The sequence below is a fragment of the Phocoena phocoena genome, chromosome 4 (assembly GCF_963924675.1).
Source record: "Phocoena phocoena chromosome 4, mPhoPho1.1, whole genome shotgun sequence".
Lineage (NCBI taxonomy): Eukaryota > Metazoa > Chordata > Mammalia > Artiodactyla > Phocoenidae > Phocoena > Phocoena phocoena.
In genome coordinates, this window is record NC_089222.1 from 64269957 (window position 1) to 64284647 (window position 14691).

The window sequence follows — 14691 nt, forward strand, 5'->3', positions numbered from 1 at the left end:
GCATACACATACACACAAAAAAAGGAAAAGGGGAAAGAATAATAAATCTTGCTCTCAAAGTCCATCTCTTCAATTTGGGATGATTCGTTGTCTACTCATGTATTCCACTGATGCAGGGTACATCAAGTTGATTGTGGAGCTTTAATCCGCTGCTCCTGAGGCGGCTGGGAGAGATTTCCCATTCTCTTCTTTGTTCTCACAGCTCCCAGGGCTCAGCTTTGGATTTGGCCCCGCCTCTGCGTGTAGGTCGCCGGAGGGCATCTGTTCTTTGCTCAGACAGGACGGAGTTAAAGGAGCCGCTGATTCGGAGGCTCTGGCTCACTCAGGCCAGGGCGGGGGTGGGGGTGGGGTAGGGAGGGGCACGGAGTGCAGGGCGAGCCTGCGGCGGCAGAGGCCAGAGTGATGTTGCGCCAGCCTGAGGCGCTCCGTGCGTTCTCCTGGGGGAGTTGTCCCTGGATCTCAGGACCCTGGCAGTGGTGGGCTGCACAGGCTCCCCGGAAGGGGGGTGTGGATAGTGACCTGTGTTCGCACACAGGCTTCTTGGTGGTGGCAGTAGCGGCCTTAGCGTCTCATTTCTGTCTCGGGCGTCCGCACCTTTAGCCGCGGCTCGCGCCTGTCTCTGGAGCTCCTTTAAGCAGCGTTCTTAATCTCCTCTCCTCGTGCACCAGGAAATAAAGAGGGAAGAAAAAGTCTCTTGCCTCTTCGGCAGGTCCAGACTTGTCCCCGGACTCCCTCCCGGCTAGCCGTGGTGCACTAACGCCCTGCAGGCTGTGTTCACGCTGCCAACTCCAGTCCTCTCCCGGGCGCTCCGACCGGAAACCCGGAAACCGAAACCCAAGCTTCAGCTCGCAGCCCCGCCCTCCCTGGCGGGTGAGCAGACAAGCCTCTCGGGCTGGTGAGTGCTGGTCGGCACCGATCCTCTGTGCTGGAATCTCCCCACTTTGCCCTCCGCACCCCTGTGGCTGCGCTCTTCTCCGCGGCTCCGAAGCTCCCCGCCTCCGCCACCCGCAGTCTCCGCCCGCGAAGGGGCTTCCTAGTGTGTGGTCACTTTTCCTCCTTCACAGCTCCTTCTCGCTGGTGCAGGACCTGTCCCTATCCTTTTGTCTCTGTTTATTCTTTTGCCCTACCCAGGTACGTGGGGGGTTTCTTAACTTTAGGGAGGTCTGAGGTCTTCTGCCAGCGTTCAGTAGGTGTTCTGTAGGAGTTGTTCCACGTGTAGATAGATGTATTTCTGGTGTATCTGTGGGGAGGAAGGTGGTCTCCGTGTCTTACTCTTCCGCCATCTTCCCGGAAGTCCCCGTGCTGGATCTTTAGTTGCGGCAAGTGGGATCTTTTGTTGCAGCATGTGAACTCTTTTTTTTTTTTTTGCAGTACGCGGGCCTCTCACTGTTGTGACCTCTCCCATTGCGGAGCACAGTCTCCGGACACACGGGCTCAGCGGCCACGGCTCACGGGCCCAGCCGCTCTGCGGCATGTGGGATCCTCCCGGACCGGGGCACGAACCCGTGTCCCCTGCATCAGCAGGCGGACTCTTAACTACTGCGCCACCAGGGAAGCCCATGTGAACTCTTAGTTGTGGCATGTGGGATCTAGTTCCCGGACCAGGGTTTGAACCCATGCCCCCTGCAGTGGGAGCATGGAGTCTTTGCCACTGGACCGCCAGGGAAGTCCCCTAATGGCTCCTTTTTAAAGTAAGCTACATGAGTTCAATTTTAGCCCTAACCTCTATATAATGGTTTGACTATCTTTATCCAAAAGCATTTTCATTTCTAAGCTGAATAATTAGAAGAGTAAGTGTTGAGATTTCCTGAGGAAAGCACAGATAAAAGAAGAGTTTGTTAGGATGAGTAACTGTGTTCTGGAATGGGAAATGTAATAAAGAAGACAAATTCTCTTCATTTGTGTGGTGGAGTCTATAGTTCTTTCCACTCTGTGATAGATGCTGGGCTCAGGAGAGAAGTTTGAGGTACCTACCATATGTATGGGTGGTGTGCATTTTCAATCTTCTCCTTTTTACAATAATCATGTGTATTTTTTTGAATAAAAATTGAGTTGTTGTCATCTAGTATGTTTTCCAGCAGTGGAATTAGAGTCTCTTATTCCCCTTATAACTGACAGCCAAAGTGTGTAAGGGGCTGGCCAAGATTAGTGCAACACGGGCTTGGGGAATGTGTGAGTTTACTTCACCTGGGCTTGGAATCCACCACCTTTGGTTTATGGTGCCTTTAAGTGCTGCTTGCAAGCAGTAGTGTTTTTTTTTTTCAGGACAGAACTGAACATCATGGCAAGCTTTCCTAACTGGTTAAACCCTATAAAGAGGCTTTTTTCTCTCTCCTGCTTGCAGCTGTGGGGGTCCAAAGCAGTAGTCTTAGTTTTCCAGGTAGGGAAGACAAGTCAGACTCTGCAGTATGGAAATAGGTTAGTTGTATTGTAAGCATATCTCTGGTTGAACCACACTTAGCCATTTTCAAAATTTATGAATGCCTTTGAAAGAATTCTGACTAGAATTCCTGTTCCTGGTAATAAAACTTCTTTCAGTTTGCTTTATATGAGAGCTGAGAGATTGAACTCTCACTTTGCTTTTCTCTTTCCTTCTAAAAAACATTTTCCATGAGGCTCACATACTCCATGTCATGGGTTGGGTTTTTATGCCACATAAAGACTAATTGTGTTTGCGTGTGTGTGTTTGTGTAATACCAGATTTAACATTTACCTTTATAATATTGTTTATCCACAGTAATATTTAGAAAAAGTCAAAGGAGTTTGTATTTGATGAAATTTCACCCCTTCCTCTCTTCTTTTTTTGTAATTTTAGGAGATTCCTCAACAGTTGAATGGGAGTGATTGTGGAATGTTTACTTGTAAATATGCAGATTATATCTCTAGGGACAAACCTATCACATTTACTCAGGTGAGTGGAGACCCCTCCTCATCCTTTTACTTGTTATTAAACAAGATAAACTCAGAGCATGTTACCAGTGCCTGGCACACATTAAGCTGTTAATAATGGTAGTTGTGCTACTATTATTGCTGTAAACCTTGGCCATAGCCCTACTCTTGCTAGTATCAGGGTTTGTCACTGTATCTGCTCTCACGTTTATCCTAGTCTTTGGTGACCAGTGGGGCAATTTGCATATCTCTGAACTCCAGTGTTCATTGGTTCTTGAGTGATACTAATATTTTTAGCCAAAGAAGGAGGCACATCAGAATATGTAACAGCATGGGGAAATCAGGCCTTGTGAGAACTTAAGCTGCAGGTCTAAGATGTAACTATGAATGCTGATTTTCCCTTCTGTTCTGATTATTTTTGGTTCTCCATAGCTCTGCATTTGAGTGGAAATTCAAATATGTTGAGAACTCTTGAGTATTTATGTTTGTAATAGTGGATTCTCAGTCTTTTTACAACCAAGGACAACCTCCTTTAAAAAATAGTTTGCTTTGGGCTTCCCTGGTGGTGCAGTGGTTGAGAGTCCGCCTGCCGATGCAGGGGACGCGGGTTCGTGCCCCGGTCCGGGAAGATCCCACATGCCGCGGAGCGGCTGGGCCCGTGAGTCATGGCCGCTGAGCCTGCACATCCAGAGCCTGTACTCTGCAACGGGAGAGGCCACAGCAGTGGGAGGCCCGCGTACGGCAAAAAAAAAAAAAAAAAAAAAAATAGTTTGCTTTAACAGACCTCATTTTGATAGCTACCAAATTGTACATATTGAATAGTAGGACTTATAATAACCCCATTCTAAGCTTTTGAACAACGTGAACTAACTAGGGCTCCCATGCTGAATTAATAAAATTGGTTAGCTTCAGCAGTTTTACTAAGAATAAATATGTAGTTTTTTACTACAAGTTTTGAGCTATTTAAAATAATTTATGAATCCATGTGTTAAGACTTTTTAGGCCTCTTCACACTAGTGTATAGTAAAATGGTATATCCAACTATTTATAAGGAAACTCCAGGAGTTCCTCAAGGGTGTCTGATTTCATCAAAAAGAGTTACAGGTGATTTTGGATTTGTCTTGCATGTTGTTGCTTTGAAAATTGGACCATGTAGTGATTATCAGTTAAAGCAGAATAATATATTAAGAAAAGCCTCTAATTCTTTGATGCTTCTAAAGAAGGATTTATTTATTCTCTGAACCTAATCACATGAGATTTGAAGGGGGGATGTTGCTATTTGAACAGAATTGGCCATGGACAACATTTGGTATAGCACAGAGTAATTTGCAGGTTTGTTTTTTTCTTTATTTAAACAGACTTCATGTTTTTCTCATAAGAGAGCAGAATATGTTAATTTTAGAATGTTTTGAAATACAGGTAAGTAGAAAAGTTACTTTTTGTGCCGCCACTTAGCTATTTTCCTTTTTGGTACACGTTTTTGTTATGAAGTTGTTGTTGGACTCTATTGTATAATTCTGCATCCTGCTTTGATTTTCCTTAACACGTAAAAATGCTTATGATACATATAATAATACAAATAACCTCCTTTTTTTATGGCTTTGTAAGTCTGTACCATGATGTGGAAAAGTCAAGGCTTACACAAAGGACATTGACATCCTACTTTATTTACACGCTACAACTAAAGGTTGTTGACACTGGGCACTTTCATGTGTGATGTATGTGTTACTTGTGGATTCTCTGCAGCACCAGATGCCTCTGTTCCGGAAGAAGATGGTGTGGGAAATCCTTCATCAGCAGTTGCTGTGAGAACGCCCTGCCGCAGTCCCTCCTGCTGCTGGTGGTTCTTTCACAGATGGACGTTTCCATATACCTCATGCATTGTGGGTTAAAAAGTCCCTGCATCACCTCTGTTCTCTCACAGGTACCGAGCTGTTAGAAGTGCATGAAGGCCCCTCTCTGCACCCTAGTCCTGACTTGGTGTGTGGAGGGCTGCTTGCAACCCTGTTTATAAGGCCATGCCTGCTCAGAGCCCTGGACTATCAACCCACACAAGAACAAACACTAATTAATACTTTTTTTAAGATTTTTTTTTTTCCCTGTGAATGTGGGAAATGCAGGATTTATTCTATGATTTTTCTGTGTGTTCATGTGTATTCATTCACTCACTCATTTGCAAACATAATGGGCAGTGGCTGTTTTCTGCTGCTCTTTTGAAGTTAACTCTGAATTTCTCATTTGAACTATTTATTTCTGAAAGGAATGTTAAGCTGCCCCTGCTGAAGATCAGGAGGGAAATCAGTGGGGGGCGGAAGGGTTAATTAACTTCTCTAGCTGGAGCAGTAACTGCCAACTTGAAGCAGGAGGTCTTCTTTCTTTTGAGGCTTGAAAATGCCAGGAGAAGCGCTGTGGTGTAGGGCTCTGGTTGCCTTTCAGAGGAAGTTCCACACTACAGCATTGGCACAGTGTCGTGGAAAAGTGGAACTGTGGCCAAGGAACTCTGGCTATCCAAGTGTCTTCAGAAGAGTGTCATGGTCATCCTAAAGAGACTTCCCTTTCTGGAAATGAGGTGACTTAGCTACTCTTAAAACTGGATTTGAAGTCACTGTAAACCCTAAATCTTCATTTTCATCCCAGATCTGGTTGAGTATAAGCCTCAGATATGTAAGGGCTGGCCTGAGCTGTTTATTTCAAAAGATACTATTCAGTTTAAAGCTATTTTCCTCAAAGTTTTTTTTTCTATATATAAAGCCAAAATTAAGTTTTGTACTCATTAGTATTTACATATCCCCATTCCACCGCCACTGAAACCTGTGCAAGAAAATTCAGTACTTGGCTCTGAGGTTGCCAGTTATACAGTAGTCTATTTTGCCTATGAAAGTTTGTATTTAACTGTTTTGTTCATTAAAAACCTTACAGTGGTTATGCATATTTAATTTCAGAAAGTTTAGAGTTGGTCAGAACATATTTTGCAAGATCTAGTGCCTAGTGTTGCTTTTCTGATGTAATAAAAGGTTGTCTGGCAGAACCTGAAAAGTATATGCTGATTTCTAACCCTTTCCCTACTTAAACCTCCCACACTTCTCCTCGTTCACAAAAGTAAGAGGTCAAACCAGAAAAACTGGGCATCTGTTAGCTATGAATCAACATGTCTGCCATCTGGAGGCCCTGGCTTCTGGTCGCAGAGGCATACTCTTTTTTTTTTTAAATTTATTTAATTTTAGCTGCATTGGGTCTTCGTTGCTGTGTGTGGGCTTTGTTGCGGTGAGCGGGGGCTGTTCTTGCAGTGCGTGGGCTCTAGGCGTGCAGGCTTCAGTAATTGTGGCACATGGGCTTAGTAGTTGTGGCTCGCGCAGGCTCTAGAGCGCAGGCTCAGTAGTTGTGGCGCACGGGCTTAGTTGCTCCACGGCATGTGGGATTTTGCCGGACCAGGGCTCGAACCCTTGTCCCCTGCATTGGCAGGCGGATTCTTAACCACTGCACCACCAGGGAAGCCCTACAGAGGCATACTCTTGCAGGCAGTTTTCCCTGAGATGTGTAAAAGTCTTGGTATAAGACCTGGGGCCTCTGGTGAGGATTGAAACTGCTGGGCCTACTTGACGGTCAAACCAGAGGACGTGTGCTTAGGTGATGATTAAAGAGTGAGCCAAAAAAAAAAGAGTGAGCCAGTTGGGCTGAGTCTCCCTCAAGCTTAGGCTGTACAGAGAACCCTGCCTGCAGCCTCCGTTCCTTTCTTGAGGCTTCTGGAGCTGTGCCAGTGAGTACTGGGTTCAGGCAGCAGGCACAGCCAAGAAAGGCCAGAGATTTACTGGGTCAGTAGTGCACTGAATGCCTGGTTCCCACTTGGCACTAGTAGGTTTCACCTGAGAATTTAGAACCTTGGTTAAGATTTGTTCCATGTGGGGTAAATCCTTTTAGGAATGGCAGCCCAAATGAGTGATGCTGGGGGTTAATGTATTTGTATTACAAGTATTTGGAGGGGCTTCTTAGAGCAGCATTCACTGAGCTTTCCACTAATGTGATTCTTCAGGATAGCTCTTAATAATCTTCTAGGACATAATGAATTGATGAGAAAAGAGAGTCAAGTTGGAGAATGCCATTCTACTTAACCCTGAGTTTCTGAATTTAATAGGAGATAACACAGCCATGCTTCTGTAGGCACTGGCATTTCTCTGTACAGATACTTGTTGGTAATAGAATTTTAATACCTAAACAGTTTATGAGAAAAGCCGCCAGCTACTGATAATTTGCTAATTATCAGTAGCAAATTATTAACATTAAAGCCAGTGAGAAAGATATCTATCTCTATTGCAGTAGTTTGGGGGTCTGAAAAAAAGGTGGAGTGAACCATTGTTCTTTTTTTAGTAGGCAGTCTCTCCTAAAGATTGATGAAGAAGAAGAAAAAAACCCCACAACTGTTGGTGAGCAAATGTCTTTCTCATTTTTGACCTTTGAGCCAGGAGGACGGTGGGAGGGAAACAGACTTGGGGCATATGGAAGATGTCTGGAGAGCCCCTTTTTCTACCTCAGTTACCTAAGGGTGTTAGAACTTCTGATCTTTTCCTCCTAAGCACAGCTTGGGGAATGCCATGTTGAATGGTGGATGTTTGCCTGCACTGTGAGGCGTTGCTTGGTGCTGGGACCAAGGTGTGGGTGCAGGGAGAATGTGTCCTTGAAGATATATTGAACTTCAGATACAAATAAATAAATACAGTGGAGAAATTTAAGTTTGTAACAACCTTAGTACTATAGTTAAGCTACACAGTTTAAATTGGCTTTTGTGAGGGAATTCCCTTGTGGTCCAGTGGTTAGGACTCTGTGCTTTCACTGCCGAGGGCATGGGTTCAATCCCTGGCTGGGGAACTAAGATCCCACAAGCCGAGCAGCACAGCCAAAAAAATAAATAAAATTTTTTTTAAAAAATTGGCTTTCGTGAACTAATTGGGAACCTAATCTCTTTATGATAGTTTCTTTAAGAGAAGCTCTAGGTACCCATATTCAAACAGATTTTTGGTAATTGTTTGTAAGTTGGGGATCTAGGTGTCTGTATTGCTTTGGTGATTTTTTTTTTTTTTAATTTAATATATACAAGGAAGGGTTTGAGTGTTTGAAATAGGTGTTGATTTTATCTATTTATCAATAAATTCATCTCTTTAATTCAGTGGCTTTCAAATATTTTTGATTGCAACTCATAGTAATAAATGTATTGTGACCAATACACACATGCATATATTATGTGATTATATATGGACACAAAAGTTTTACAAAAAATATTACTTATCCTTACTACACTGATAGTTTTCTTTAAACAAAAATTTTTTTAAGGTGAGTTGTGACCACCACATTGATTTCTCAACCCACTAATGGATAGAAATCCAGTTTGAAAAACACTGCTCTAAATGAACTGACAGCAAAATGCAAATTATGTTCAAAACTATAATGCTTGAGACCACAAAAATACAACAAATGTGGGGTTTTGAAATGAATCAATCTAAATCTAGGAAAACGGGCCAGAAGTTTTCAGACCCTCAATGGAAATACGTGGTTAAACAATCCTTGTTCTTCAGGTTTTTACAGTGGAATTTCATGAAATATGTTCAGTAGAAGTCCTGTTACTTCTACGTAGGATGTAAAACAAAGGGTTCTATGGCCCAGTGAATGTGTGTACCATGTCTTTTCCTCCTGGGGATGCATGGCAAATGTAATAAATTAATGTCTTAACCTAGTGTGTCTAAAAACTTGGACGTTGAGCCCTCTGTGTTGACACCTGTGGAACTGTTTTGTGAAATACAGTTTGGCACGTGCCAGGAGAAGCAACATAGAGCTCTTGGAAGCATATGCTTCAAATATACATTGGGGAAGTATCCCCTCTCCCCATCTCAGCCCCCCCGCCAAGCACACACACTGCCTCCTTAAGGGCATGTGGTGATCATGGTCTGTGGTGCCACTTATATTTTTCTTTAATTGTATCAGTAATAGATGTTCATAGTAGAAAAATAAAATACTGATAGAAGTTAAAGAATAAGAGTTCTGTAAACTCACCACCCAGAGTTAATAACTCTTAACATTAACATTCTGGTATATATCCTAGCCTTTGGTATATACCCTGTCACGTGTGTATTAATAAGTGTGTGTGTTGTGCACGCTTGTGCAAGTATATATATATTTTTGTTATTAACAAATATGGAATCACACTATGTGACTATATAACCCCCTTTCCACTTAATTTATGTTGAACATATTTTCATGGCAATAAATATTGACATCTTAATTGCCGTGTAGTGTTCCAGCATATGGTTATAACATAATTTATTTAATCAGTATTGTTAGACATACTGTCTTGCAGTGTTTTCAGTTATTCTCTTAGGAGAAGTTCTTAGAATTAAAATTTCTAAATTAGAGTGACATGTATTTTTTAAAAAATCAGAGATAAAAATCCACCCATTAGTATTTTGACTGGCACAGGCTGATGACTTCTACCTCTATTGATTTAAGTTTTATAATATTTTTCATGTGTAGGTCTTCTGGATAAGTTCATTCTGAAGGACTTAATGTCTCATTTTAGTGGATAATTTTATCTTTATTTAACTACTTTACAAAAAACTTTTTATTATGGAAATTTTAAGACATAAACAATCATCACCACCTTTCAGCAGTTATACTAAAATGTGGCTAATCTTGATTCACCTTTTTTTCATGGGAGGGGGAGAGTCTGGAGTATATTAAAGCAAAATCCAGACATGTCTTTCTACCTAAATACTTAAGAATGTCTCCCTAACGTATAATAACTTAAAAAAAAAGCCTTTGTCATTTTTACACATAACAAAATTAGTAAGAATTTGCCAGTACCATCTGATAGTTCACATTCAAGTTTCCCTGATGATTAAAACGTTTTATTACATTCTTCTAATCAGGATATATAGTGGGTTGAATGGTGGCCCCCCAAAACATATGTCCGCATCCTTATCCTTGGAACCTGTATTACTTTCTTTGGCAAAAGATGTGATTAAAGATCTTGAGAAAAGGAATTTATCCTGGATTGTCTGCGTCAGCCGTAAATGCAGTCACATGCCATATAAGAAAGAAGCAGACTTGAGATGGATAAGGTGGAGGCGTTGAGATGGGCCTAGGTAGTGTTTATTTTTATACCCAGTTTTAGGTATAAACAAAATCTGGAAAAAGACACCCAAGTGTTAATGATTGGCTGGACAGGCTCTGTTGCTTTCTAATTTTTTTTTTTTTTTTTTGCGGTACGTGGGCCTCTCACTGTTATGGCCTCTCCTGTTGCGGAGCACAGGCTCTGGACGCGCAGGCTCAGCGGCCATGGCTCATGGGCCTAGCCGCTCCGCGGCATGTGGGATCTTCCCAGACCGGGGCACGAACCCGTGTTCCCTGCATCGGCAGGTGGACTCTTAACCACTGCACCACCAGGGAAGCCCTGTTGCTTTCTAATTTATAAATTTGTGTTTGGAGTTTAAAAAAAAAAAAAAGGAAGAGGCAATGAGACTACAGAAGCAAGACTGGAGTGATGCTACCACAAGCCAAGGAAGCCTGGAGCCACCAGAGCTGGAAGAGCCTTCCGAGGGAACCTGGCCCCGATGACACCTTGAGTTCAGGCTTCTGGCTCCAAAACTGTGAGAGAATAAATTTCTACTGTTTAAGTCCATCAAATCTGTGGTAGTTACAGCAGTCTCAGAACAGTAATATGGGATCCAGTAAAATGTACACGTTGCCATTGGTTATTATATCTCTTGAGTCTCTTTTATTCAACAGTTGTCTCCTTTCTTGTACTATTATTTACTAGAGAAACCGGGTGTTCCTGCGGAAAATCCCACTTCTGAATTTGGCTTACAACTCCTTGGTGGTTTTTAACTACTTCCTCTGTCCCTTGTATTTCATGTAAACTGGTAAGCTTGATCTAGAGGCTTGATCAGATTCAGGTTGAATTTATTAGGCAAGGATACTTCATTAGTGGTCATACTGTGTTGTATCACATGACGCATAATGTCTACTTGTTCCACTTACTGGTGCTAAGATTGATCTGTAATTCAGGCTGTCAAGAGTTCCTATTCATCTTTCTCTTCTTGGTTTTAAATTTAATTGATGATCCATTATTAAGAGGTACAAAATGGTGATTTTCTAATTCTGTCATTTCTCTATGTTAATTACCTTGAATTCTTCTATAAGAGAAAAACTTCTTATCAACTAATTTGGTTACCCTGAAATGTACTGCAACTAGGAAAAAATATGACTTTTAAAAATTTATTTTATTGAAATATAGTTGATTTACAATATTATATTAGTTTCAAGTGTATGACACAGTGATTTAAAATTTTTATAGATTATACTCCATTTAAAATTATTATATAAAATATTGGCTATTCCCTGTGCTGTACAATATATCCTTGTAGCTTATTTATTTTATACATAGTAATTTGTAAGTCTTAATCCCCTACCCCTATCTTGTCCCTCTCCCCCTCTTCCCTCTCCCCACTGGTTTGTTCTTTATATCTCAGTCTGTATCTGTTATATTCATTTGTTTTATTTTTTAGATTCCACATATGAGTGATAACATGGAGTATTTGTCTTTCTCTGACTTACTTCACTAAGCATGATACCCTCCAGGTCCATCCGTGTTGTTGCAAACGGCAAAATTTCATTCTTTTTTTAAATGGCTGAGTAATATTCCTCTGTGTGTGTGTGTGTGTGTGTGTGTGTGTGTGTGTGTGTGTGTCTGTCACATCTTCTTTATCCCTATATCTGTTGACGGACTTAGGTTGCTTCCATGTCTTGGCTATTGTAAATAGTGCCGTGAACATTGTGGTGTATGTATCTTTTTGAATTAGTGTTCTCTTTTATTCCAGAGTGGAGTTCCTGGGTCATATGGCAGTTCTATTTTTAGTTCTTTTAGGAACCTCCATACTGTTTTCCACAGTGGTTGCACCAGTTTACATTCGTGGCAATAGAGTATGAGGGTTCCCTTTTCTCCACATCCTCACCAACATTTGTTATTTGTGTTCTTTTTGATGATAGCCATTCTGACAGGTGTGAGGTGATATCTCATTTATGGTTCTGATTCACATTTCTCTGATGTTGAGCTTTTCATGTGCCCATTGGCCATCTGTATGTCTTCTTTGCAGAAGTGTCTATTCAGGTCTTCTGCCCATTTTTTAATCAGCTTATCTGTTTTTTTGATGTGAGTTGTTTGAGCTGTTTATGTATTTTGGATATTAGCCTCTTATCAGTCATATCATTAGCAAATATATTCTCCCATTATGTAGAGTGTCTTTTTTGTTTTGTTGATGGTTTTCTTTGCTGTGCAAAAGCTTTTAAGTTTAATTAGGTTCTATTTGTTTATTTTTGCTTTTGTTTCCTTTGCCTTAGGAGGCAGATCCAAAATAACACTGCTCTGATTTATGTCAAAGAGTGTTCTGCCTATGTTTTCTTTTGGGAGTTTTATGGTTTCCAGTCTTACATTTAGGTCTTCAATCAATTTTGAGTTTATTTTTATATATGGTGTGAGAAAATGTTCTAATTTCGTTCTTTTACATTTAGCTGTCCAGTTTTCCCAGCACCATTTATTGAAGAGATTGTCTTTTCTCCATTGTATACTCTTGCCTCCTTTGTTGTAGATTAATTGACCATAGGTGTGTGGGTTTATTTCTGGGCTCTCTTTTCTGTTCCACTTGTCTATGTGCTGGTTTTGTGCCAGTACCATACTGCTTTGATTACCGTAGCTTTGTGTATAGTCTGAAGTCAGGGAGCAAGTTACCTCCAGCTCTGTTCTTCTTTCTCAAGATTGTTTTGCCTTTTTGGGGTTTCCATATAAATTTAAAATTATTTGCTTGTTCTGTGAACAGTGCTGTGGGTATTTTGATAGGGACTGCATTGATTCTGAAGATTGCCTTGGGTAGTATAGTCATTTTAACAATATTGATTCTTCCAATTCAAGAACATGGTATATCTCTCCATCTGTTTGTGTCATCTTTGATTTCTTTCATCAGTGTTTTAAGTTCTCTGAGTACAGGTCTTTTACCTCTTTTACCTAGTATTTTATTCTAGGAATAAAATGTGATGGTAAATGGAATTGTTTTCTTAATTTGTTTCTGATAGTTCATTGTTAGTGTATACAAATGCATCCGATTTCTGTATATTAATTTTATATTCTGCAACTTTACTGAATTCATTGATGAGCTCTAGTAGTTTTTTAGTGGCATCTTTAGGATTTTCCATGTATAGTGGCATGTCATCTTGCAAACAGTGACAGTTTTATTTCTTCCTTTCCAGTTTGGATTCCTTTATTTCTTTTTCTTGTCTGATTGCTGTGGCTAAAACTTCCAATATTATATTGAATAAAAGTGATGAGAGTGGACATCCCTGTCTTGTTCTTGATCTTAGAGGAAATGCTTTCAGCTTTTCACTGTTGAGTATGATGTTAGCTGTAGGTTTGTCATATATGGCCTTTATTATGTTGAGGTATGTTCCCTCTATACCCACTTACTGGAGAGTTTTTCTTATCGTAAATGGATGTTGAATTTTGTCAAAAGCTTTTCCTGCATCTATTGAGATGATCATATGACTTTTATTCTTCAGTTTGTTCATATAGTGTATCACATTTTGATTGATTTGCAGATATTGAACTTGCATCCCTGGGATAAATCCCACTTAATCATGTTGTATGATCCTTTTAATGAATTGTTGGATTAGTTTGCTAATATTTTGTTGAGGATTATTGCATCTATGTTCATCAGTTATATCTGCCTGTAATTTTCTCTTTTTTGTGATATCTTTATCTGGTTTCGGTATCATGGTGATGCTGGGCTTGTAGAATGAATTTGGAAGCGTTCTTTTCTGTGAAGTTTTTTGGAATAGTTTCAGAAGGATAGGTGTTAATGCTTCTTTAAGTGTTTGGTAGAATTCACCTGTGAAGCCCTCTGGTCCTGTAGTTTTGTTTGTTGGGGGTTTTAAAATTACTGATTCAACTTCATTACTGGTAATTGGTTTCTTCATATTTTCTACTTCTTCCTGGTTCAGTCTTGGGAGAGTGTACATTTCTAGGAATTATCCATTTCTTCTAGGCTTTTTGTTTTATTGGTATATAGTTGTTTGCAGTACTTTGTATTTCTGTGGTGTTAGTTGTAACTCCTTTTTTATTTCTGATTTTATTGATTTGGGCCCTCTTTTTTCTTGATGTGTCTGGCTAAGGCTTGTCAATTTTACCTTTTCAGAGAACCAGCTCTTAGTTTCACTGGTTTTTTTTAATGTTTTTTTTGTTGGTGGTGTTTGTTTTGGTCTCTTTCATTTATTTCTGCTCTGACCTTTATGATTTCTTTCCTTCTGTTAACTTTGTGTTTTCTTTGTTCTTTTTCTGGTTCCTTTAGGTATAAGGTTAGGTTGTTTATTAGTTTTCTTGTTTCCTGAGGTAGGTTTGTATCACTATAAACTTCTTTCTTAGAACTGCTCTTGCTGTGTCCTATTGATTTTGGAGCGTTGTGTTTTCATTTTAATTTGTCTCCAGGTATTTTCTGATTTCTTAGATTTCTTCAGTGATCTGTTGGTTGTTTAGTAGTGTATTGTTTAGTCTCCATGTGTTGTGGGTTTTTTTGCAGTTTTTTCCTTGTATTTAATTTCTAGTTTCTTAATGTTGTGTTGGAAAAAATGCCTGATATGGTTACTGAGGCTTGTTTTGTGGCCTAGCAGGTGATCTGTCCTGGGGAATGTTCCATGTTGCACTTGAAAAGAATGTGTATTCTGCTGCTTTTGGATAGAATGTTCTATATATATCTATTAAATCCATTTGGT

The 14691-nt window shown here is 40.3% G+C and overlaps 1 protein-coding gene across 1 annotated transcript in view; it reads left to right on the forward strand.

Annotated features, from left to right (window-relative positions):
- SENP2 (SUMO specific peptidase 2) overlaps positions 1-5409 on the forward strand; it is a 39835-nt gene extending 34426 nt beyond the window's left edge. The window contains exons 16-17 of the mRNA XM_065876296.1: positions 2816-2911; positions 4636-5409. Of these exons, the coding sequence (XP_065732368.1) occupies positions 2816-2911; positions 4636-4698 (159 nt within the window). The 3' untranslated portion in view covers positions 4699-5409. The remainder of the gene's footprint in view (positions 1-2815; positions 2912-4635) is intronic.
- The last annotated feature ends 9282 nt before the right edge of the window (positions 5410-14691 follow it).